Here is a 25,431-nt window from a genome sequence, read left to right as displayed (position 1 = left end):
CTGCAGGAAAGCTCCACAGTGGTCTAATCGACTTTAGTAAGTGTACAACTCCACACTAGGATTCTCGTCTCCAAGACGCTAAGACCATCACGTACAGCAGCTGAACTCCTTCTTTTCCAACCGGCAACCATCGTCTACTTGGATTTTACAAGCACACTATGCTATAGACAGCCACTGTCTCAGCTGTCAAGAAATTATACGAGAATTGGACGTCTGGTGATCCGATAGACCTCTCCGCATGGCTATTTACACTAAACTCAGCTGTCTTCCGTCTTTATGCATGATGAGTTGTACACGAATGACGGCCCGTTCCGATTGCCATTATCAATTCTGATCTCACCTGCCGCTATGATCCATTATGCTATCCTGCTAATGACAAGCTATCAGCCAATAATATAGCCTCCGTGCGTCCGGAAAAATAGGCCAAAGAACTACTGCAGCCTGCCCCGCTTTGACCCTGGACGGAGGGCAGTGGATGTGCGTCGGCCATGTAACTGCTGTTGGCGTTGCTGGTGCTGTAAAGGCTGGTTGAGATTCTGATGGGGGTCCATAGTCTAACCGAAGAGAAGAGAAGAGAAGAGAAGGAATGGAAACCAAAAATCGTCAGAGAGGCTTCTAATTACTTGAAAGTGGGAAATCGGTATCAACCACCAGTCAATCATGTGATCAGCTTTGCCCTGTCATCATACCGAACATTGGTCAAGTTCTAATTTATAAAGCATGTAAACTTCTTAAGACCTCAGATGAGGGACGTAATAAACGGCGAGTCGGCGGTCTATTCACATGTTAACTGGGTCTGGACCATCGACGGACACTTGCAGATGGTTAGACACCCATTAATGACTGGACACTAGGATCTATACACTTAAATTAACCTGGGGAAACTAGTATTTCTCTGACATCATTGCTCTTCTAGACCTTGAGGTATATTGTATGCTTATTATCTATTCCACGCAGTTTCTCGCTGTTGATCCTTGGTACCAAACCTACAGCAGCAGAAATGTTCGACAATCATAATCTGGCAGAGTGCTTTCTACTTCTCTACTTCTCTCTTTCTCTGTTTCATAGTCTTTTACATCTAGCCTCAATAGGTCAAATTGTGTCCAATTATCACTGAATACATCAATACTTTGCCTAGTTTGGCTGTGATTGGAACAAAGGTAAAGTCCATCACTTCAAACAATGAACCAACGTGATTTACCTGACGGGGAAATTCGATAATACTTTGACCACAATGATCTGCACAGTCCTCTCAGGAATTCACAGCCTCGTTCTTATGTAAAATCATATCTAAGGGCTTATACTCGATATCATATGCTCGGTAGAAAAGTCAACCACCGATTGAGGAAACAACCTGGCCGATGCAATATTGAGGATTATAATATCTCTCTAGACTCGGGGGGTTGAATGACTATAGGCCTTGTTAGACACCTACAGTTCTGGCGATCAAGAAAAATAGATAAGGTGCACGTCCGAAATTACTTCTCAAGATACCACTACTCTCATACAAAGGCCGTTGGAGTTCCCAAATACTTGGTGTCTAGCACCCATAGCTAGTACACACAGAGCCGGATGTAAATCGGGGTGATATAGATAACTTTATCATATCAGCCAATATCAGGCTACTTACCTCTAAGTCTTAAACGTCGAAAGCGCAGCCAGCTGGCATGTGTAGATGATATTTGGTATAAAAGTTGTGTGCTAAATAAAGATGGATGATCGACGGAGCACGTGGTCAGTGCGCGGCAGCTGACGTGACGTTTTTGGGGGAGCTTCAATTCAAGCAAAGATTCTCTTCCTTTACCCTTCATCGCTTGCATTCCACTTCCCCTCTTCACACTCACTATACCTTCCCTAGAGACAGATAGACTCGATTTGAAAATATCGTCGACAATGTCTTTACACTAATACTGTCCACCTCAAACGTCCCCTGAAACCAATACCTTCCAGTCGCAATGGTATCCCTGTGGCCTTTCAAAGTATGTCCGCCATGTGGCTGCCTGTTCCTCCAGTTCGCGAATAACCACTAACCAAAGAAATCATCTCTTCATTTAGGGAGAAGATAACTCCCCTGCATCCTTTGAAAGGGCGCTCGAAACCCTCTCTGGTAAAATCACCCGCGCGAACACTCGTCTCGACACTCACCGCCAAAATGCCCGCCGCTTCAAGGCTCTGTGGACGTTATACACCACATTTGCCTACCTACTCTACTCCATCATACTCGCCCTAGTGCTAGGATGGCAAAATTTTGGCGTAGTCGAATATGCCGCCATTGCAGGAGGCCCTGTCGTGTACGCCAAACTACTGAATAATCCTCAAACCCCCCTTTTCAGCAGTCTAATCCAGGAGCAGGATCTACGCCGTTCGCGCCACAGGCAGCAAGTACTTCGAATACCGCATCAACAGCAACCAACGATACCTCGATGATCTCCAAAAGCAACGCGACGAAACTATTGAGAAGCTCAAGGTCGCAACAAAGTATAACTCCACCCAACAACTCCTAGAGAAGTACGGAGCTGCCCCCAAGCGGACGAAGTCGAAAAGCGGCGACGACAAGCGCAAGTCGGAATCGAAGCGCAAATCTTCAAACCCCCAGCAACAACAACCGCCCGTGCAACGGACCGGCCTTCCCCCTCCCCCGACCGCAAATATTCGCCGTCCGACTCCCGTCCAGTCTCCTGGTGCTACCTCCCCCGATTTCCATGCACCGCCTTCTCCGTATCCCCCTCAGCCCCAGATCCAACAACAACCGGTCGCTCCTCCCGGCGCTGCATTTGATGAGCCAGGCTTTGCACCCAACGCATTTCCGAGTGCGCCACAATATATCGAGCAGTCACACTGGTATGATCGTCTCATGGATGTCCTCCTGGGGGAGGATGAGACTCAACCGAAGAACCGGATTGTCTTGATCTGCAACTCCTGTCGGCTTGTTAACGGCCAGGCGCCTCCGGGTATTAAATCATTGGAAGAGCTCGGTCGCTGGCGGTGTGGAAGCTGCGGCTCATGGAATGGAGTCGAAAGCGAGGCGAAGAAGGTCCTTGATGACATCCGGAACGAATCACAACCGGCAGATGGAGCCTGGGAACCCGTTTCGCAGACAGATGTGGAGAACCACTCATCGGTTGGCGATGTGACCGATGAAGGTGTCATGGTAGCTACCAGTGAAGATGATCAGGTTGAGTCGCACGAGTCCGATGCCGACACAGCAGAGAAGGAACCAGAGGAGGTCGAGGAAGAGCAACCAGAGCCCGAATCGAAGACAAGGCCAGTTCGGAGGAGTAACAGGAAGAAAGCATAAACATTGGCGTTCTGTATACATAGTTTTCCAACTTTCGGGTGGGTTTTTCTATTCTTTGTAGTGCATATTTTTACTGTGTCCGATTTATCTTGCGACGGAATTTGTTGCTTTGTTATGGGAAATTCATATTCATTTTTATCTGTCCTGTTGAGGTTCGACTTGGGACTTGCTAAACACATGACCCGTGCAAACAAACACATTTTTCATACTCAATCTCATGACATCGTGATCATTGTCACATTGCATGGCAGCATTTCACATCGCTGTGCCATTGCCGCACATTGCTGTCGCATAAGTATCACATCTTGGTGCATAACGATTACCTCGTCATATAACTATCGCATCGTTTAATCATTCACCATCCTTTGTGTCACCACATCTACAGCACATTCCCTGCTTTCCCAGTTCCCCATCAACACAAGCCATCTTCCCCTAGAGCGACCATCAGCCATTCAGTCAGTCAACCAGTCAGTTGCTCAAGCGGGCCGGACTGGCTGGTTGACTGATCAAATAACTTCCTGACGACGCTGCAAGAACTCAATCGTTTCATTAGCAGCCCTCACCTCGGCCTCTTCGCCACACAGACAGCCCTCCACGAGAACAATCTGGGCATCGTCCATAGTAACTGTACACCGGTACGTGGCGCGGCCCTTCTCATCCAGGACACGCCTCAAATTGAACAGCGCGTCTCCCTTCGACAGCCGCTGTGCGATGCTTCGAGGGTGTGTCACATTGATTCCAGCTGACAGAATGCGTCGGACATAAGACAGCAGGCCAATCCGCTCGAGGAAGCGTTCGCATGCAGACAGGTCCCCGCCGGAGTCAACAAAAATGGCTCCAAGGACGCTCTCCACGATGTCGGAGAAGAACTTGTCTGCGTAGAGTTGGGAGAGAGGTTCCCAGGGATAATCGGGGCAGTGGTAGAGGGCGGCGAGAATTGTGTTTCGGAGTCTGCGGTGACGGTTTAGAGCTGCATCGCGGGAGGTTTGTAGATCGAGACTGTTGAATCTCATGAAGCGCCACAGCTCGACTTGCTGTGTCTCGGACTTAACGGCGAATCGGTCATCAGGAGTCCGTTCGACTTTAGTCTTATCTTGTTCAAAGGAGAACTCCATGCAGAAGAAACCGAGCAGGTTCGCATTCACTACTGCATGTTTGATGAGTGTCATGTCTCCTGGTGAGATTTTGTTGGAGTATTGGAAGATGACTGGAACAATGACCATGTCGAGAATGGCATCGCCGAGGAACTCTAATCGTTGATAGGACTGGGTGGATTGGTCGTGCTGGCAGGAAGGGTGGGTGAGAGCCTCGATCAGGAGATCCTCGTTCGTAAAGGTGTAACCAAGGTGTGTTTGCAAGTCACTGTCTATGATGTGGCGCGCAGTTCGTCCAGGCTCTGTTTGTGAGGAGATAGACGGGATGTGCAGGAGCTGTCTATTGACCTCTGGAAGAAAACAATGCGTGCATATCTGAGCTTTGGCATGGCCACCCTCTAGATAGGCGGCTCCGATCAGTGCCTCAACCACGTCCGCCAATACCTTGGCTGACATCTGTCGCTTGACAGGGGTAGCCCCCAGACTTGTGGATATCAGAGGTGCAATCCACCGGCGAGGAGTGAGCGACTTTGTCATAATGAAAGCATCCAATCCAGCGTCAAGGGCAGCCCTGGTGAGCCGGGGGTTTTGGACAATGGCGGTGCGACCTTCAGTGAGGAAGCCCTCCGGCCAGTTGGGGTTCTGAAAGAAAAGCTGGCACGAAACAAGGTACTTCAGAATTGAGTCTCCGAGAAATTCATATCGCTGATAGTTCGTCACTCCTTGAGCCGAGGGTGCCGTGATGGCCGTGATAACATGCTGAATGTCCGCGAACCCGACGTCACACAGAATGGTTGCGCACAGCCTGTTTGCGATCAAGGTACCCTCAAGTCTGTCAACAATGTGTGGGATAAATAAGCCAAAGATGGCTGTGGACACCGGTAGCTTGCCGACAGCACAGCTTTTGGCAGCCACCATGTGCACCCTAGCAGAAGCAGGTTCCGACCCAACGATGACGTCGACTTGGCCGTTATCTAAAGTTGGGGGATGCAAGAAGTTCCGCCGACGCGGGATAGGCCTGCATTCTATCTCAGTCAAGCCAGCTTCGGACTCGACCCACCTATGGCAGAAGAACGGCTCGTCGTAGCGCGAAAGGTCCCGGATTATTCCCACCGCACCGGGCATAGCGCCTCGTGAGTACGCCTCACAGGCAGTTTCATGCCCTTCGTTTTGAAGAAGCCAATCGGTCAACTCGGTACTCGGTATGTCAGGCCCAAATAGGGTCACAAAGTCATCATTATCCAACAGCTGTCGGCTGCGGGGCGCTTGAAGGTAAAGCGCAGTGGCTGTCCTTAAGTTCGCGATGCAGTTAGTGGTCACTGTCGAAATACGCTCTGGGACATCGAATGACAATGTGAGAATGGTATCGCGGTCCCAGAAAAGAGTCAATGGAGCCAGTGGGGGCAAGTTTGTCGGCCCGATTAGCTTCATAATTAACCCATCTGTTGGGTGTCCGTTGCTTTCCAAGCCTATACGCATCTGATGTATATCCGGACATGACCACGAGTTTGCCCACTCTGTCCAGGGATCATACTGTTCAGATACGTCTAATAGCGCAGGCAAAGTGATATGGTCGTTCGGCCTCATCTCCGGGTTTTTCGTTAATGGGAGAAGATGGTCGTTCAGAAGGCCAAATTCATAAAGGGCCCGGTATGCCTGGAAAGCTGTTTCTTTAACCGCTGCACGCTCAGTCTTCCACCAAAGCTTTCCCTGGATGCGACGGACTTTGGGGTGCACGCAGCTAGGCAGGATCACCGTGCCTTTCATCAGGCCAAGTCTATCCTTCTCGAACGAGAACTCCGGCCTGTTGTCAACATACCGTTCCTCGGGAAGCACGGCGCAGAAGTGGTAAAGATGTGTGACGACTGAATCTGGTGTGATTACGGCGCTGTGATGATATTAGAAAGGCAAAGAATCATTCGTTTCAGATGAGACTATACCCAGTAGCTTCGACGGTGATCATCTCTGGCACATTTTCATCGACTGCCTCTTGCGCTTCTGCCTCACGGAGCAGTCTCTCTTCGTCTTGATAAGCCTCGACCATAGCCTGCTCCAGAATTTGCCACTTGCGCAAATCGCCGTGCTCATCTACTTTGGAGAACATGATAGCGTACGTTGACTTTTTCTGTCGTGCTCGACCGCGCCGTTGGATGAAGGATTTCAAATTAGCGGGCTTGTCAAAGCATACGACGACACGACAGGCTGTGACGTCGATACCTTCTTCTAAGACACTTGTCGTGACAATCAGATTTTTGCGCCCGCTTCGGAAGTCGTCCATGGTTCCTCGCTGCTTCTTTGCGTTATGCCAGTCGCCCACCATGTCCTGGCGACAATTGCTACTTGACATGCCAACATAAGCTGCGCATCGGAATCGGTCCCTGGTTTTGGGGTGGAGGGACAGTAAGCGGGCGAGGACGCTCACAGTTACTCTTTGCTGTGCAAAGATCAAGCCGGAGAACTCGGGGTCATCGAATTTTTCAAGGAAGTTTATCAACGCTGCGAGTTTTGGTGACATCGGGAAGTAGTTCAGATCTGCAAGTTTGGCCTGGACCTCCGCGATTGGTAGTTTGGACAAGAAGTTTGAAAGGTAGGCTCTCTCCTCGTCTTCCCAGTCCAGGGTCAAAGACTGATCACGAATTGTAGTGCGCAGCTGCTCTACGGACGTGCAGATGTAGTAGTCTGCTGCCCACTCTCCCAGTTCTGCGAAGATGTGACGGCTGCGGTCTACAAAGCGTTTGATTTGCTCATTGCAGAGGGTTTTTCGTATCATCAACGCTTTGTACTCCCCGTTCCCGTTCGATAAGCTGTCGTTCTGTAGTATAGCGTCTGGATCCTCGTCATTGTCCGCCGCATCCCACGCGTGCTCCAAGGCTTGCAGAGCCCTGCCGCCAGGCCCTTCATCTGTGGCTTTGAAGATGATGGGCAGTAACTCGGGTCTATGGGAATACGTGGTGAGTTCTTCTTTGTGGACTTGCGGAGTTTTGCAGATGGAGTCGAGATTCGACTCTAAAGTTCTGGGCAAGGGTTCTTCGCGTTAGTTCTCTGGCCAGGCAAAGAGAATGATGGGGCTGTGTTCTTCCCTTACTTCATCTCCTGACTCTTTGACCTGACCACTGGACTAGCTGTTAGACCCAAAATGCACGGGACACTGTCTCTGCCGTGTTTCCGCAAGGTGGGGTGATAGAAATCAAGCATAATCATGTTCGCGGGATGCCGCCGCATGCAATGATGAGCTACACCATCAGCAATCTCAACTCCTACGTCGAATATCTAGAAACGACTACCAACCTTCGTCAAATATAAGTAGACCCAGCTGGGACATCCGGACAAACCCATGAGTCAAGGCCTCGAACAAAACCGCGTGAGTCGACACCACCACCTGTTTGTCTTTCAACAGCTCATCCCAGATATACTGGCTCTTCCAGCGCTCGACCTTGTCCAGCCCGGTGATCGTACAGGCTCTCACAGCGGGGAGATGACTACGTATCACCTCATACTGCTGAAAACACAAGGCCACAGTCGGAGTCAAGAACCAAGTCAACTGCATCCACAACAACAAGAGAGAAAGAGAAATCAGCCAATGTCATCTGAATCAAAAGAACAATGAAACTCACCTTCCGTGATCCACCGCCCTCCAACTGATGAGCAATCCGTAAGAGCGCACTAAAACCCTTTAATCAAACCTACCCAAAAAAAAATAGGTAAAGCAAAGCAAGCCTAACCCACCGCCGCACGACTAAACCCACCACCCCAAGAAGAAAAGGAATCAAAAGATAGATCTCACGTACATCTGAGTCTTCCCCGTCCCGGTATCCATCTGTGAAACCTCATCAGCAACATATTCCCCACAGAGCAACCCCAGAGAGTAAGAAAAGATGAAGAGCATACAGCAACAATGATATTCTCCTTCAAACTAGCCTCAAACATCTCATACTGATACTGCCGGGGTTTATACAGCAGTCCAGCGCCATTTGACCCATTAAGCTGATCCATAGTTCCCGGGCGAGTGTATCGTAGTATACTGTAGCGTAATATAGTGCAGAGTAGTGTATCAACCGTGTAGAGCAAGTCAGAAGTGTAGAGTAGAACAGCACACCAAGATCTCACTCCGCGAAAACACAGATGCACCTAACCTCAACGCACGAACAACCACATACCCAAAAAGACACCCACAACTCTAAATAAAACTAGAAAAAAAGAACAGCTATGAATGAGAGTGCAAATAACACCAGGGTATGTTAAGTACAGAAAAAGAGGAGAAAGTAAACAACCGGAAAGTGGGACTAGTGTTGGCAAGGCTGTGGTGGTGGTGTGTAAGTGGGGTAATTCGAATGAACAATGAATGGTATAGGTTATTCTGCCCTCTCTATCTTATCGCATGGTTCATGGCCGCGAACTTGGTACAGATATTGACAGGAGTTCGTTCTGGTTTGGGTCTTTTTGTTTCTCTTTTTTGTTTTTATGTGTTTTTCTAGGGTTTGGTTTATTTTTGTTCATTGTTATGTTCACGATTTAGAAGAACTAGTTGAAGCTTATTATAGATTGCATCTGGTACCTGGTTTTGGGTCGGGTTTGGATATCCTTATTTTTACTTGGTATCTGGGTATGTCTTGTTCGGGTTTCATTTTTCTTTCCTTTGCTCAAACGGACATGTTCGTGTACGATTGATGAGTAGTACATATAAGCATATGATAGATGTGTTGAACGGTAACTATTGAAAAAAAGGAACCAAAGGGGGGACTTTGCAGTCTAACTGGTCAATGTATTTATCGAGTCAATCCACGGTCAAAAGTATTAGACGGCGGTCTTCTGCCCTTCGCACTGGCGTTGGAGATCCAGGCACAACAGAACACCATCCCTTCCAAAGCCATTAGATAAAGAAAACGTAGCAGCATCACGCCATACACCCAACCATAAAAACGGGATAGTACAAAGAAAACAGCACATAACAAAAACAATCAGTATCAAAAGCGATAAACACCGGTATCCGAAGGTAGCACAAGGGTCAGGAGCTTGAAAAAAAGGACAACAGCTGAATGCGATCATGAGACCATGGGAAGCCCATGTGTGGATGGCTCCGTCTTTGTCGCTTCCGGGTCAGCTTGAGTCTCGTCGGGGCGTGTCCGACGACCCGCGAAGTTATTGCCAAGGTAGTTAGCCTCTTCATTGGGATGCTTGCGCATCCCCAAGCCGGCCACGGCTATCCGGTTCAGAGAGTTCATGTCGTCGTTGGACGCAGCACCTTGAGGTGGCTGCGGTTGTTGAGCTGCCGAGGGCGGCGCGGGCGCTGATGAAGACGTCGTCGCAGACCCGGCACCGGGTTGCGGTAGATTCAGGTCGGTTCGTGGCTGACTCAGGTCGATGTTTCCTGGGAGCTCAGGCACCTCGCCTTGGGATTCCAGAAGTCGCGACTGGAGATTGATGATATACTCGCGCAACTGATAGTTCTCCGCCTGCAGAGCCTTGAAAGCCTCCGACATGGTGTCAAACTCCTTCACCTGCTCCTCCAATTTGCGAATGTAACTTTCTTTCCGTTGACGGAATGCTCGCTATTCCCCAGTCAGCAAGGTCCCCAGCGCATGAAAGATTCCCAACGTACCTGTGCGGCGCGGTTCTGCGCAGCGCGCTTGGAGGTCGACAACGGTCGCTTGCCGTACGTCTTCGGGCTCTCTTGGCCCGTAGGCTCCGGCTGCGGGGGTGTTTGCGGCGGGCCGCTGAGCATCGCAGCACCTGATATCGCGGGATCAATGTTGTTTTGGTCACGAGGGCTTGTCGTATTGGGCTGCATGTGCGGTGGCTGCGCGGTAGAGGGCTGCGGACGCGGTTGCTGCGGATGCGATAGGTGTTGATGGGCCGCTAGGAGCTGGTCATGGAGCACTAAATTCAGGAACCAACGCGCGTCAGCATTTCCGCGCACGTACTAGGGAATAGTAGCAGATCCATGGGTAAAGATCCCTGATCAAGGCCACTTCACAACACGCGATCTTCTTCTTTCATTTGGTTTCTTGTTGTTTTCGGGGGTCTCTTGACAAGCAATACAATGTGACACATACCCTGATCCGCATGGTCCTAGAGATGCAATTAGTCTATGCGATGATTTCATCAACTATTTGGCACTTGAGGGAACGCGACCGCGGAGGAGCTTCTCGTGTCAACAAGTAGGATGACACCGGGCCAGCTCCCCCGAGCAAACGCGAGTGAAATCAGCGCCGAGGGACACCGTGAGACATCACTCGAGTCCCAGTACATCTCTTGGATGCGAGTGGTGGACAATGGGGTACAGGCGATCTGATGACAAACGGTGGGCTGCTTACCTGAGCAGATGTTTGCATGCTTGGATGCGGCGCTGGAGCTAATGTAGGCTGCATGGAGAGAGTATGGAGGTTCCAACACGAAGACGCGCCGAGAGAGACCGCAAACACGCACGTCCACTCAAGCTCAACCAAAGAGAGGTTCAGATAGTTCGAACTGAATCCACGGTCTTTCACAGTGGACCAGCGAGGAGGTTTGTAGAGGAATTGGAATGGAGCGACGCGCGATGAGGTAAGCAGCAGCAGTACAATAGTTTAGTTTAGCTATCGGGGTTAGCCAAGGCGATGATGATTCAGCCGCTGTCAAAATCGTTTTAGTTTTGGTAGGAAACTAGGTGTATTTTGCTGACTGATGAGGATGATCTCGTAAGCAGGGGGAAGCGTGAACTGGTACGTTGACTAAGAGAAAAATGAGCGAGGGAGAGAAAGACGGCGGATTAGTTAAAAGATCAGTCAGACCGTGACGTGGGCGGCAGGCAAAATGAGGAACCGCCCGGTGAACACCTGAGGCAGGAACTTCCCTCCCGTCGGTCACCGGCCTCCGGTTTCATATATCCCTCTTTTGTACAACCGATGGTCGTAGGTTTCTTCTTTCTCTACATTCCTGTATATTACTACACGAATTCATTCCATCTGTACTCCAATCGATTCATTTCCTCTACGTAATGCTTCGAGTCACCGACCGGCAGGCAGAACCTGGCCAAGGCATCAACCACAACAATCCCCGCACTCTCCGCGTTGCTGACTCAGGCGCTGACTCATCCTTCCGGCTCTTCCGTTCCGCAGTCACGGGAACAGCCTCCCCTGCCTCACCTCTATCTTGATGTACGCAGGGCCATAACTTGGTTACCTGCACAATACACTATTAAACACTCGTCATGGAATAGTTTTGCTTGGTTCTGGTAACAGAAATGGTGGTGCTATGCACAGTTTAAATATTAAACTCCTCAGGCGCAAGTCTACTCAGGCTCGAGTGTACTACTAGTTTTTGTGCACCATACTGCGGAGTAAACTATATAAATATATTTGTTCGACCATGATGATTCCACATTTAATCATACCAATCTGCTCTAACCAGCACCTTTAAAACCGAAAGAACGTTGCTGTAATCACGGATAAACGCAATTAAACTATGTTCTACTCAAATAGCTGCACATAGTATCTCATATCTCATAACCTAGCTCACCTCCGCCTACGGAGTACAGACAGGAGTGTCTATTTGTCCAGCCATTATCGGCCTTTGGCCCTTACCGTAGAGTTCTGCCGGGTACTGACTATTGAGGCAGGCGGAGGTGTTAGCGGTGAGACAGCCTGTAAGATCACGTGGTAAAAACACGTGACAGAAATTATTCTCTCAATCGAACCTCATCCATTGCATTTCTTTTCGTTGAGCTTATCATCTCATTCGTGCTTTTCTGGACTATTGAATAAACTCACCAAGTTAACCAAATACAGTCCATCTCCCTGAGATACCGGGACAGTCCCTTTGGACAATGCCCAAACTCCGAAGTCATAGTTAGATCGTGTACTCAAACTCCCACTAGGGACATCGAGATATATGCCTGCTGAAAGATAGCGTGCAAGACTACAGATGGAAATCTTCCAGTGTCGGATACAATAAAGCTCAGGCGAGATATTTCTACTTATATATGTTGATGATTACAACTGAGAAAGCAACTGCAGCTGCTGTACTGGAAGGCTGAAGAAGAGAGAGCGATAAACAATGGAGATGTCGAATTGGAAGTGGAATATTCTAGAGATGTTATATGCTCTTCATGCTCAATAGATATCCACATATTTTAACCTACGTAATACCCAATGCGCACCTCCGGTTTTGAGCCAAAAGGACAATCATCTACACCTACTTATCTAATTCGCGTTGGGAGAACGAAGCCAACATACAACTAGCTGTCCTTAGTACATTCTTATCCAGAGGAAGGGGCTGATGATTCTGTTGGGGAAAACAAACGCCGTGATTAGGGCTCATCGGCCCTCTCCATCTGGTGCCGAGCACAGACAGCAAGAAGCTTCAAATAGGCGACGGACTTCCTGAAACAGACATTGCTACGACCATTGGAGCGAGAATGTACCGTGGTTTTATGTTCAGTGGATCGTGGATGCCGGCCCACTTCAATCATTGGGTCGGAGTCTATTTGACTTCATGTGAACTTTAAGAGGTTTCAAGGTTCGACAGTACTTTAAGCGAATAGGCAGAGAAAGCTAGGAAAGTTACTTTCGAGGTAGCTGGTCATAGTGTTATGTCCGGCAAACTTACTCTAAGCTCACGGTTCTGCAGGTACGTATCCGCAGATCAAACCTTTTCTTATTTGATCTATGGTAGAACGAACCTTCTATCTCGCTTCTTTTTTTCTCTTTCTTCAGGACCTGTCGCCTAGGAACCTTCTTGATCTGGTAAGGATGTTCTAGTCTATCGCCTCAAAAATGGTGATAGGAAAATTTGAACCAAGGCTTACCTATCGGAATGTCCGAGATCTTGCTATCAAAACTCAGAAACACAGTATATCTTCTCCATTAGCTACACATAACATGGATCAAATAATCGCCGCGCGGCTAAATAAGGTTTGCAAGACAAGGAAGGTCCTTCCAGTGCTTCTCCATCCGACAAGAAAGAAGAGAGAGCTCCAACGCAAGTCTCCTTGTTTCGAAATACGAGCATCTTGACCCTCCCTTCTCCACTCGGTAGTTTTTGGTCAAACACATTGTGGTCCTTCGCGCTTTTCGGTGCTTTTCGGAGCTTGTAGGAAGAGTTTTATTTTCTTTATATTTTGTTTCTTTTTCGTGGTGGAGATTCTGTACAGAATTCCCGGGTTGGATAATGGATTCATCATTCCGTGTAGGGTAGTATTGAGGGTACCATGAGTGGGTTGAGTTTCATGACCTTATGGAATCAACAAGGATACGGAGGAGTAAAAACTCTAATCGCATTAACCTACGAAGGGCTTGCGTAAATATCAGAAAAAGACAATATGATGGTTTCACCCAAATAGATGCTATTCATGGATATCCCGCATTGTCTTTGAGTCCCTAGACCAGAGTACAGAGCAGTGGTTCTGCATTCCGCCGGACCGAATACATGATTGTGAAGCAAAACCTAATTTCGAGAAAGCCTCTTGCCATAGTCCAGGTCCCTGATCGGGTATCCCAAAGTATGTCTTAGAAGGAAGTCGATAATAACAATCACCGATTCATATCCCAGTATAACATTGGTTATATATCCACCGCTTTAACTTGACAGGTTGACCCCAGGCTCGACGGATGGCATTTGTCGCGGCCGAGACTCCTGCAGCTGGATCGAGCTCAATGGGACATGGCTCCATATGGTCCTCTTAATAGCACCATTGGCGGGTTTCCGAGTCCCATAGTCGAGTCATCATCGCAGTCACCGAGATCAACAGCGCAAAAAGGGCCGGATCAACAACGAATGCGTGCCAGGCGTCGTTGGGGTTCCGTTCCTCTGTGCTGAAGTTGACCTGCAACTGGTCACCGGGCTACACTTGAGCAGACCCATCCGGGAGTTCAAACATCGCGACACCCGCGCAGATCAGCCTGTTGAACAACAGACCCGCCTGAGGCCCCAGAGAATTATTGTACCGTACGCCTTCTAACTGAGCTTGAAATGAACAACACAATCATCGGCACCACATGTGAACTGTAGATCTGTCTCATGGAAGTCAATGAGGGTGCTCAGGAAGGTGATGTAACCATCCGAGAATCAACCCAGGTTAAGCCCAGAGTAAACCCAAATTCGTCGAATAGCTATGATGTGGCGCTGTTGTACCCTAGAATTCCCTTTCTGGGACTCGATCTATAAAATCGATGTGATGGCTGGAAGTGCTTGATCGTAGCCACCTCGAAGCATTGTATATATACGGTTTCCTAACAGTCGGTCTCGTTGTGCGAGGCTACAACATGAGTCGACTCCGTTCGGCATGTCTTGTCTGTGTAGCTCTTAGTGCTCTATTGCAAGGAACTGAGTAGTTCTCGAGAAGGCCATCCAGGACTTCAGTATCACATGCAGCCGAATATTGTCCACGAAAGAGACGCAATTTTGGGAAGTTTAACGTAAGCTAAACTATCACCCTTGGCGATGTATCCTTGTTTGTGTCGAGGTGACAAAGTTTTGCTATAAACATGCAGTTGATGTAAGTAATAGTGTTATAGAGAACACCATGTATTGGAAGGATACGCTGTTGGGGTGTATCCTTTGTCACCCATCCAGAGAGGATAATATCATGGAGGATTGCATTTCAGTCCGAACGGCGTTTCCCAGAGTGTTTCTGTTAAAACACATAAAGACTACCCAAACATGTATAACCATTGTAATGGTGTTCTGTGGATGTGCGACACCATGGTCAGGGATCGTTCCCCTAGATATCAAGTTCGTATCACATGTATATAAAGTTGATATACGTTCAGATCCTTGTCCAGCAAACCTTCCATATTGGTTGGAGCCTGATTCAACCCCTAATGCATAGGGCATGCATAATCTTGCTCAAGGTCGCCGGGGTCCAAGTCTCATTTTTAAGACTCATGAGCCTGACCCACTATGTGGGCGCATGTGACAGGAACCTCACTGCATTGTCATTGTGGAAGATATGAATGTATAAGGAAAGAGCTTGGTATGAGAGCTCAAAGAGATCAAATGATTGTACTGAGTTGGTTGGAAATCTGTCCAGGACACAGACATGATGAGAGTTTAAATAAGCAGGGCTTCACAAGACTGTGCAAAGAGCTACAAGAATGTTTACAGCAGAACAAAGAACTGATGGCATTATCACGTGTTGATCATCGATTATTTTAGGCACGTGCATTGTCACTAGTTGAGCTTACCGGATGCGCTGGTGAAGGTATTGGGGAGATCTACGCAGGCTTCGGCCGAAGCCAGCCTTATATCTTCCTTTATTCACTGTTCCATTAAAATTTGTACAATTGAACGCATATATACATCCGCTTGCAGCAGTAAGCACAAATAATGCAGGGTATCACCAGGTCGACGGGATATACAGACCTAACGCTGCGTCCCCACTGCTCTAGAACAACAGGTCATTCAATCATAAACCAAAAATTACTCAGCTTCCGCAGGAGAATAGTCGACATAGCACACGGCATTATCCTCGAACGGTCCGTAGAACCGGCTACGCTCGTACGGCTCGAAGGGGATACCCTTCTTTAAACGCTGCACTAGATCCGGGTTACTGGTGAAGTACCGGCCATACAGCAGGGCATCATAGCGTCCCTCTTCCAGGACTCCCCAGGAGTTGGTCTGGTTCCAGCCACCGGCCGAGAAGAAGGGGGTGCCACCAAAGATCTTGCGGAAGCTTGTGAGGTCCACCTCGAGAAGACCCCAGCTGCGCAGGAAGGTATCTTTCTCTTCGTAGCTGAAGATTTGTTCGTAGCGCTAGATCTCTTAGTAATAGTTGACTAGCGACAGAGGATCACACTCACAGGTTCAATGAAGCTAACATACGACAGGTTAGGGTGGGCTTGTTTCAAGGTTTGGCACAGGAAGGTCCAGGTTTCCACACGCTGCTCCCCTCGCGCTTGGTTGAACAATCCGAATGGCGAGAGACGGATTGCCAAGTTCTCCTCACCCACAGTCTTTGCCAACTCATCCATCAATTCAAGGACGAACTTGCATCGCTTTTCCGGCGACCCACCGTACTCATCCGTGCGTTTGTTAATATTGGAACTCAAAAATTGCTCAGGAAGGTATCCATTTCCACCGTGGAGCTCGACGCCATCGAAACCAATGGTCATGGCCAATTTTGCGGCTTTACAATAGTCTTGGATGGTCTGTTCGATGTGTGGGACGGTTAATGCGATCGGCGGGTGGTCCGCATAGCGAACAGGCTCTGTCGATCCCACGGGGGGATGCGAATAACACTCCGTCGGGGAGTCCCAGACCGTCGCTGAGGCGGACACTGCTGGAGACCCAGTCATTTGGGGGATGGTGGCACGGCCTGCATGCCACAGTTGAGCGAAGATGTAACCCCCTTGCTCATGGACAGCATCAACCACTCTTTTCCAGCCAGCGATTTGCTCTTCGGTGAACAGACCAGGGACTCCGGGCATTCCATTACTCTAGATCGGCAGCGAGTGTGTTACTTTCACTATCCTGAAATTTCCTTCCCCCGCTCTTGTCTCTACCTGGCGAAGTGTTGGGGCAAAGGTGACGTCTACTAGGGCATACCTCGAGTGAAGGCGGAATGCCTTCCGAAATGATCAGCCCGCCGGGGGTCGCCCGCTGCCGATAGTACTCGACCATGAGATCCCCCGGATACCAAATCCGATTAGGATTCTCAGGGGTACTGGTGGCGCTCACGGGGACGCCTCGGTTGCGGGTCATGGGCGCATGAACTACGCGATGGCGGAGCTTGATTTTGCCATTGCTGATGTCCAGCGGCTGGAAGAGCTGGGAGCTTTCGCCTTCCAGCTTGCGGATGGTCATAGTGGGGCACAGAGGATTTAAAAAAAGAAACAAGCAAATAAGTACCAGAGAGGCGTCGGAAAGTTTGATAGTAAGGGGAAGGGGATACAGCAAGAGATCCCTGTCAAAAGGGGAAGGCAGATAACAGCAAAAGTGGAAGACAGAAGACAACGACAATGGAACGACCCAAATTTGAGCTACGACTGGATACTTATTTCAAGGGATTTTATTTGGCAACCGATTAGAAACTTCTTGGCCCCTTCGTTTACAATGTCGATCGAGTCTCCTATTCTTGCTTTTCTAACGGCTCATGACCGAAACGGGTTGACAGATGGACCCCGACAGTGGCTGGGACTCCAATGAGAGGCGATGATACGATGGGCCTGCGGGTTGAACCTTCGCAGACGAAGAGACTTCGGAGGCAGTTACTGGACTATCATAGGCTAGTATCTTGACGAAGACGCTCTGAGGCCCAATCATGTCCCCTCGGGTGGCCACGATCATGTCTGGAGGAAGGCTCTAGTGACTCTGGTGTCGCGCCGGCTGAGATTTTCAATGTCATGTCGACGGTGGAACACCCACAATCGAGGGATCATTAAGAGTTCTATATCAAACAAACAGTATCCGCGTGTAATCAAAACCGCATGGCATTAGTCATAGCGCGAGAGAAGAGGCACAGAAGTACGAGGAAGGAGATAAAAACTTGACGGGCATGTCGCGTGGGCTCCACCGAGCCAAACTTAAAGTGAGACGAAAAACTTCCTTCGTGTTAGTGGTTTAGGGTTAGCAGGAGAACCACCACAATGGTCGGCCTCATTTCAACCGAGAGTGGGAGAGCACCAATGGCAGCGTTCTGTCAATGATTTCCCATCTTCCCCTTATTTATTCTGTTTGGATCTTGGCTCTCGCCAACGGTCAGTGGTGTCATTCTTGCCGAGCCCTCTCGGTTCTTCTCAGGCTTCGCACCCCTTAACTTCCACGATAGTCGCAAAAACATGTTGAAAAGTGCCGGATATAGTGATTGAGTTGATAGTTCAAATCATTCAAGCGCCGGACAGGCAAGCCAATGCACGAATGGCCTACTAGTTGAATTCGTGGAGTCGTGGCGTGTGCGCCGTCTGAAATTTTTCCAATGCTGCCTGGACCACTTAGGCTAATACTACCATCACCTATTCGAGCATAAATCGACTATACCAAGTCTGCTCAAGCCCAAGCAGGTAAAAAAGGGGAAAGGCAGTTTAACCCGTACCAAACTGCTGGTGTTGCTGCCGCGGGAGCATTCCTCCGTAGTATGAACTACTGCGTAGACGCCCCACTCGCCCCATGTATTGCCTAATTGACAGAAAGTCTTCCACTCCACCGACTGTCGACGTAGTATTCGGGAGTGATACTCGACGGAGTTTACGGAGTACTGAAACAACCCATGGTTCAGTGGCGTCTATCATTTTCCTTTCCAAGCCATCCGCCGGCGTCTTCCGGGGAAGTCGGTGCACCTATCAAGATCGATCTGGATGTACATCCCCATTTTGCCTCCTGCTGGCCAAGGTAGAACTAGATTTTTCCACTGCAGCACGGTGGCGGGTCCTCTACCACACTTTAACAGTCAATGTTCCGTAGGTTCGCAAGCATTTCCCGAGTATTTTTTCCAGAGAGGAGACTCCAAACGCTTTGATGCCCCCAGCGTGGCCTATCAGAACGGGAGATTTTATGCATAAGAACGATCGATGGGGTCACTCCTATCGCTCTTGGTATGGGCCATTGATATATTGTGGACTCGCCCACATTGCATCTCTTCTGTTTCTTCTTCCCTCTCCAGTTGAGCCTCCATAATGCTCCATTGTTGGCATCAACAATGACTGAAACACATCCTGGGTCTTCTCTGAATACCATCAACCTCGTTACACAATGCCTGTGCATTCCTATCGTCACCATTTTCGTGGCGACGCGGTTCGCTATCCGCTGTTGGTATAAGCAGTTCGTTGTCGCCGAAGATAGTATGTGCCGTGTTAAATTCGTGAAACCCCCACGGTTACTGACTTGAATCTAGCATTCTGTTTTCTAGCATGGGCAAGTACCCTAATGTCCAACGGGGGGAGGCATCCATTAACCATCCGCAGATTCTGTTCATGGCATACTGTGGAATTGCCATTGTTGGTAAGTCAACATCTGTCAATAGTACGTCGCCATTGACAAGACTAACAAGGGCATCAGTGGGTCAATATGGTGGAGGAGTGAATCATGAACTGGTTCCAGACGCAATGCAGGTTACTTTCCGCAAGGTATGCACCGCTGCAGCCGTGGAACGACGTTCGGCCATACTGATCTTGACTTGACCGCTTAGTTCTGCTACGTCGCGACAGTCTTTTACTGCCCCATGAGTCTCTTCGTGAAATTCGCCTTGCTTTCCATCCTGATCCGAATCTTCAAACCATACAAGGGCCGCATTATGTTCATTTATGTTTTCCTCGGATGTCTGACCATCTACTACATCATCGCTGAAATTGTCAAAATCCGCATGTGCGACCCCGTCCCGGCATATTGGACGATGGAACCGGCCAACTGTCTAGATCAACAAGCTGCATTGATCGCCGACTCGGTTATTAGCGTCATTAGCGACATTATGATCCTCGTCCTGCCGCTACCGCTGACCTGGTCGCTCCAGATGTCGCGGAGCAAGAAGCTCCGAGTCGTCGGCATGTTATCCGCTGGAGGACTCGCCACAGCCTTCAGTATTTACCGACTGATCCTGGTTTTGAAAGACGGCCGTTCGGAAAATACAACTGTAATGTTCATGTGTGTGATTCTTTCAGGGTACGTCCACATCCAACACTCCCTCAGAGCCCAAAGAAAGAAAAAGAAAGCTAACCCCCCACACTAGTAACGCGGAAGGAGGAGTCGGTCTCATCTGCGCCTGTCTGCCGACGATGAACATCCTGATCAACAAAATCCGCAAAGCTGGCTACAGCTACGGCTCGAACAAGTACTACCAGGACGAGTCCTCGATGCACCTCAGCAAAATGAAGGGCGCCAACAGCAAGGGATTCTCCGCCATCGGGTCGAAGGCTTCCAGAACGGAGCCCGAATTTGGATCCGACCAGAGCCATCTGATTGCGTACGCAGGCACCGTCGACATGAGCGCCACCGGCGATGGCGGGATCCATAAGACCATTGACGTATCGCAAACAGTGGAGGTGCTGGCTGGAGAATCGTCCTCGAGCCATTCCGACCATCACACGCGGTTTTAGCGCGCCTTCCTTCTTTTCCCTTCTTTGACCCTTTTTTTTCCCTTTCCTTCTGTAATAGATATCCTTGGTGGGGCATTTTGTACGCATATTCGATTTCCTTTCCATTTTCTTTCTTTTGTGGAGCTTGTTTTACAGGATTTTCTACAGGTCCAAAGCTTGATACCTTCGATGGGCTTCTCCAGGCCTCGTGATGTCATTTTGGATGTGGCTAATGTTTATAAACACATCATCTCATTACAAATAAAGACACGGTTATGATATATCATTTTTTGCCCCTCGATGTCGAGGCGAAAGATCGTCCCAGGATGAATAGGATTGCCATGCCAAGAGTGGCCAACTCCTCAGGGCAATCCTTCACAACCCAGCCCTAAAATGCACCAAAAAAAGTCGAAAAAAAAAAAGAAAACAGAAAAAGAAAAAAAAACAATCGCTGCAAAAGATCGCCACGCGAACAGACCTCTCGAAACAAACGCGCATGACCAACAATGGCACCGATAACAAATGGACTATGCGACACGAAGGATGGTCTAGCGACGAAGATCAACGCCAGTGAAGCTTATTCGGCATGTGAGGGAATTGATTGCACGCCATGTGGCAATTATGCGAGAGAAATCATTTTAAAATTAAGGGTATTAATTTGCAATTCCATTAATCTAGAAGCAGAATGAGGAAGAGACGGCGCGTTGAGAGTCAGCTCAGGCCCACTTTTCTGTTGGCTCAGCGACTTGGACGGAGAAGCTGCATATCGGAATTCCGCGGCTTATTCCGCGGCTCATCCTGACACTTTTCATGTCTTGATGTCATTGCCGGAGGGATTTTCTCCCCGGCAGGGGGCCTTGAGTACGGCCTAGAACTGAGATGAGACAAGAGTATCTCCGAGTAAGACCTAATTTGATAATCGAATGTGATGTGTGGCATGTTGTTGGGGTTGCCACAACGGTGATTATGTGATTATTCCTATGTATAGTCCTAGGTATTATGCAAAGATTCATATGAAAGCCGGATCCGGACTCCAACAGTCCCAACGACGGAGTACTCCGTACTAGTTAGTGCGTGGTGCCATTTGTCATGGCGCTTGTCTCCTTAGATCGTCTGTCGTGTCCCTGGCGGGCTTTCCTCGGGTCTGGGTCGGTGGGTCTGGTCACCTCGTATTTGTTTTGGGGATGTTTTGGTTCTTGTTCCGATTATAAATGTTATTTAATAGCATGTCTATCAGAATTTCCAGGTAAAAACCCAAGCCGTGGGAGTTCACAATGTGGCCGAGGATATGTGCTGGAGAGAGTTCATCTAGAAGGTATGAAGATTAACGACAGGGATTGTGAAGGTTGGAACTCGGCCACACTAGAAGGATTCTCTGCTTGGCATTGGAATAATCTTAATTGACTTCACTAATTAGTCGGCTTCGTTATAGTGATCTTCCTTTATAAATCTCCTAGTCTGATCGCCGGCGCAGCTGTAATACGAAGTCTTAATGATTAATGATCCTCCATAATCCTTCTAAGAACAGATCGCCGACCATGTCTTGTCGATCTTCTGCAAAAGCAAGCATTTACTAGTCCACGCAACTATGACACCAAGCGCTTTGACAAATACTACATACCGAGCTAACGAATTCCCCGTGCTAGGACATGATTTTGTGGGGTTATACACGCTCGAAAAAGGAAACTGCTCATCGCAGAGAGATGGCCTTCGCTCATGGACCCTGGCGCTTGGGCGTCGAGTGTTGCTATGCTAGCGGTAGTGTGAGGCATGTGGCTAAACTAATTGGTCACTATGGAGTGTGCATCCACACAGTATGCTAGCTGGATATGATTGTCAGCATGGTGTTCCCTATGACCGTCGCCTGTCACTGTGGCCGGACCATGAAGAGCGGTCATTGAACCTTGGAGACCGACGATGCGCACGGGCCTTGCTACTGTACCATGTCTGTGGCAATGAACTAAGCATTTCTTAGACTCAATACGTTGAATTTTGTTGACCCAGTGATATGACTGCGCCAGTTCGCTTCAATCCTGACTGGAGGTTGGCGAAATCGCACAATGGTACTCCCTTGGAGAGACATTGGAAGACAGACCTTGACGATGGGTATGGCATGGGCGAGCTACGTAAGCACTACCATGGAACTTGTGCGATAGCAAACAATCGTTGTCACCCCGACCTCCTCTGATCATGAGAACCCGGAAAGCAAGGTGACACCAATCTACATGCCAAGCACGCGGTTTGTAGGAATAACGGTCGAGAAACACCTATCGCAGGCTAGAATGACTCCATGAGCCACTGTGAAACAAGGCGAATGTTCGAGGCACCTCGCCAGTTGCTATGGCAAGAGGCTCTACAATCGTTGATTTTATGAGTTGATGCAACTATATCACATCGAGTCACCTTGGAACTACGGATACCAGCACATAAATAGAGAAATGTATCCACATGGTGGTTTCTGCATCCTGATGATATCCTCAAAACGATACATCATTTTCCTCTGTCACAAATATAGTACAGTTGCACTATGTCTTCAGTTCAAAGCTCTGAAACCCAAAACGACTTCTCTATTGCTCCCCTGCCCACCATTGACCATGCACGTCTCGAAGCGAAAGACGGCGAAGAGACGCAGCGACTCCTGGATGCCTGCAAAACCCATGGATTCTTCTACTTGGACCTCAGAAAGGTGGGAACAGTCCTCAATGACTGGCAACAGGTCCTTCGCATCATGGAGAAATACTTCAGCCAGGATCTCATGACGAAGATGAAAGATGACCGTCGTAGCGATACCTACGGGTAAGCCAGCCACGTGTAATCTCATTCTTTGAATAACCAGAAGCAGCTATGAACCCTGCGGAACCTCAGCAGGAGCAGTGCCCGGTACACTGGACTTCTACGAGACTCTGAAGGTAAGCCTAAAGGCCGAGAGAAGCCCTTATCAGAAGACTAAACACAACCAGATTGCCCGTTCAGAAATGTACGAAAAGTCAGCATCACTCCCGCAAACCGCCAAAGACAATCTCGAGCTCTTTGACCGCTTCATCCGAGCCGCTGATACCATCACCACGACGATTCTGGCCCGCCTTTCCGACGCGTTCAATCTGTGCTCCGGTCTACGCTTCGAGGACAAACATCGTCCAGGCGGGAAATCACGAAGCACACTGACCCTCTTCCGATACCCAAAGCAAGAGGTGCAGGAGAACAAGGTTGGTCATAATAAGCATACCGACATCGGAACCCTCACCCTCCTTTTTAGTGAGCAATGGGGCTTGCAGGTTCTTTCGCCTGAGACATCGGAGTGGAGCTTTGTCGCTCCAAAGAAAGACCATGCTGTTATCAATGTTGGTGACTCGTTGCGCTTTCTCTCTGGGAATGTGCTCAAGTCATGCGTTCATCGGGTGGTGCCCCGGAATGTGTCTGGTCGCCAAGAGGAACATCGGTACAGTATCGCCTATTTTCTCAGAGCGGAGGATGTAGTGCAATATAAGGATAGTAAGGGTCGGGTGATCAGCGCTAGAGATTGGCATGACGAGAAATATGAGGTATTTCGATTGAGTCATGATGAGTCTAATAGTGACAGGATCTTAACTGGTGGGATGGAGAAGGGTGGGCAATTCATTGTTCCAAATATCTCACAGGATGAGTGAGGTGTATTTCGTTTCTCCTTCACCTTGTCCATTGTATTTCTTGCAGGTCCGGAAGCCATGCTGTGGCATCTTAGGGCTACGGCTCAGTGCAAATATAGTGTGTCTGAGGCCAAACTGCTCGATACGTGATGGTGGTCGTACTGTGCAAAATGTTAGTTTAGCTACCCCCAGATTGAGGCAGTACATGCATTTTATGTTGCCATGTATCTTATCCTGAGATGAATCCACTCTGATTAGTCGCGTTCGTACACTTCAGACTTAGATAAGAATATATACCACAGGCGACTCCTTAGAACTCCCTGCCGAAAATAAACTATAAACTAGGGTGCATTAAAGTGATCCCGATTGACGAATTGTACGCCACAATCCGATCGATCTGATAGTGATCGAAGGCTGATCAGGAACCAGGGAACCACTCAGCCTTACCATCCAGCAGATGAGATCACCGTATGACATCATGCTACCATTGGTACATCACATATAAAACCAGAAACAAGCTCCTTTCCACAAAATCAACACCAGAAACCAAACCACAGAACCATGTCGAAACGAATCCAATCCTTCTTCCAACCATCCCAAGAACCCAAAGTGGAGCCCTCCTCACCTGACCCATCCCAGCCCTCAAACGCCCTCGATATACAACAAGAACCACCAACCCACCACCCAACCTACCCCTTCCCAATTCCCTCCCTCCCTACACACCTATCCAATGCCCTATCCAACATAACCTCCACCCCGAAACCCATAACAACCATCCCCCACCTCGACCTCCTCTACTTCCAACCACTCCTCCCACCCGAAACAGCCAACAGTCTCTTCCACTTCCTGCGCGACTCCCTCCCCTTCCACAAAGTGCAGTACACAATCCACCGCGGCAAGACCCCAACCAAGATAACGACCCCAAGATACACGACCGTCTTCGGCGTGGACGCGACATCCACATTCACAAGCGACTCAAACAAGACCCTCCTCTTCACCGCCACCGACACCCCGAAATACAAATGCCATCCACGCCCAATCCCAGCCTGTCTGGAGCACCTCCGCCAAACAATCCAATCCGTGACCGGCACCCCGTCTGACTACTACAATTTCATCTTGGTGAACTACTACGCCTCAAACACAGATAGTATAAGCTACCACTCTGACGACGAGAGATTCCTCGGCCCGAACCCTAGCATTGCGTCTTTGTCGCTGGGCGCGAAGAGGGATTTCCTGTTGAAGCATAAACCAGGCATACAGGCGGGGCCGTTGAAGTTCCCCCTTGCCAGTGGTGATATGGTGGTTATGAGGGGCGAGACGCAGGCGAATTGGTTGCATAGTGTTCCTAAACGGGCGGGCGATGGGGGCGGCAGGATTAATGTGACGTTTCGGAGGGCTTTGGTCCCTGGGGGCACGGAGAATTATTATAG

The 25,431-nt window shown here is 49.0% G+C and overlaps 7 protein-coding genes across 7 annotated transcripts; 4 read left to right on the top strand and 3 right to left on the bottom strand.

The window, feature by feature from the left end:
* Positions 1 to 1,955: 1,955 nt before the first annotated feature.
* On the top strand, positions 1,956 to 3,298 carry ANOM_001425 (uncharacterized protein; the record flags this gene model as incomplete). The annotated part of the gene is made up of 3 exons (XM_015546682.1): positions 1,956 to 1,979; positions 2,056 to 2,291; positions 2,353 to 3,298. The coding sequence occupies 3 exons, from the start codon at positions 1,956 to 1,958 to the stop codon at positions 3,296 to 3,298; spliced, it is 1,206 nt and encodes a 401-aa protein (XP_015411262.1).
* A 506-nt stretch (positions 3,299 to 3,804) lies between these two features.
* On the bottom strand, positions 3,805 to 8,385 carry ANOM_001424 (putative RNA helicase/RNAse III; the record flags this gene model as incomplete). Its single annotated transcript, XM_015546681.1, has 7 exons — positions 3,805 to 6,280; positions 6,333 to 7,406; positions 7,478 to 7,625; positions 7,681 to 7,933; positions 8,007 to 8,055; positions 8,181 to 8,209; positions 8,281 to 8,385. 7 exons carry the CDS (start codon positions 8,383 to 8,385, stop codon positions 3,805 to 3,807), a joined length of 4,134 nt encoding a protein of 1,377 aa, XP_015411261.1.
* A 1,049-nt stretch (positions 8,386 to 9,434) lies between these two features.
* ANOM_001423 (transcription factor kapC) lies at positions 9,435 to 10,929 on the bottom strand (the record flags this gene model as incomplete). Its single annotated transcript, XM_015546680.1, has 4 exons — positions 9,435 to 9,941; positions 9,992 to 10,312; positions 10,446 to 10,461; positions 10,707 to 10,929. Coding segments are annotated over 4 exons (852 nt in total), but the record flags the coding sequence as incomplete, so codon positions are not given.
* A 4,860-nt stretch (positions 10,930 to 15,789) lies between these two features.
* On the bottom strand, positions 15,790 to 17,172 carry ANOM_001422 (alkene reductase; the record flags this gene model as incomplete). The annotated part of the gene is made up of 3 exons (XM_015546679.1): positions 15,790 to 16,122; positions 16,170 to 16,805; positions 16,915 to 17,172. The coding sequence occupies 3 exons, from the start codon at positions 17,170 to 17,172 to the stop codon at positions 15,790 to 15,792; spliced, it is 1,227 nt and encodes a 408-aa protein (XP_015411263.1).
* Positions 17,173 to 19,003: 1,831 nt separating this feature from the next.
* ANOM_001421 (uncharacterized protein) lies at positions 19,004 to 20,396 on the top strand (the record flags this gene model as incomplete). The annotated part of the gene is made up of 5 exons (XM_015546678.1): positions 19,004 to 19,149; positions 19,199 to 19,305; positions 19,363 to 19,430; positions 19,493 to 19,962; positions 20,030 to 20,396. 5 exons carry the CDS (start codon positions 19,004 to 19,006, stop codon positions 20,394 to 20,396), a joined length of 1,158 nt encoding a protein of 385 aa, XP_015411266.1.
* A 2,506-nt stretch (positions 20,397 to 22,902) lies between these two features.
* Positions 22,903 to 24,022, top strand: ANOM_001420 (2OG-Fe(II) oxygenase family oxidoreductase; the record flags this gene model as incomplete). Its single annotated transcript, XM_015546677.1, has 3 exons — positions 22,903 to 23,171; positions 23,212 to 23,284; positions 23,336 to 24,022. 3 exons carry the CDS (start codon positions 22,903 to 22,905, stop codon positions 24,020 to 24,022), a joined length of 1,029 nt encoding a protein of 342 aa, XP_015411265.1.
* A 540-nt stretch (positions 24,023 to 24,562) lies between these two features.
* ANOM_001419 (alpha-ketoglutarate-dependent dioxygenase AlkB family protein) lies at positions 24,563 to 25,431 on the top strand (the record flags this gene model as incomplete). The annotated part of the gene is made up of 1 exon (XM_015546676.1): positions 24,563 to 25,431. A coding segment is annotated over one exon (869 nt), but the record flags the coding sequence as incomplete, so codon positions are not given.

This window comes from Aspergillus nomiae (genome assembly GCF_001204775.2).
Source record: "Aspergillus nomiae NRRL 13137 chromosome Unknown contig00015, whole genome shotgun sequence".
Taxonomy (NCBI): domain Eukaryota; kingdom Fungi; phylum Ascomycota; class Eurotiomycetes; order Eurotiales; family Aspergillaceae; genus Aspergillus; species Aspergillus nomiae.
This window is presented reverse-complemented; position numbering and strand designations above follow the sequence as displayed.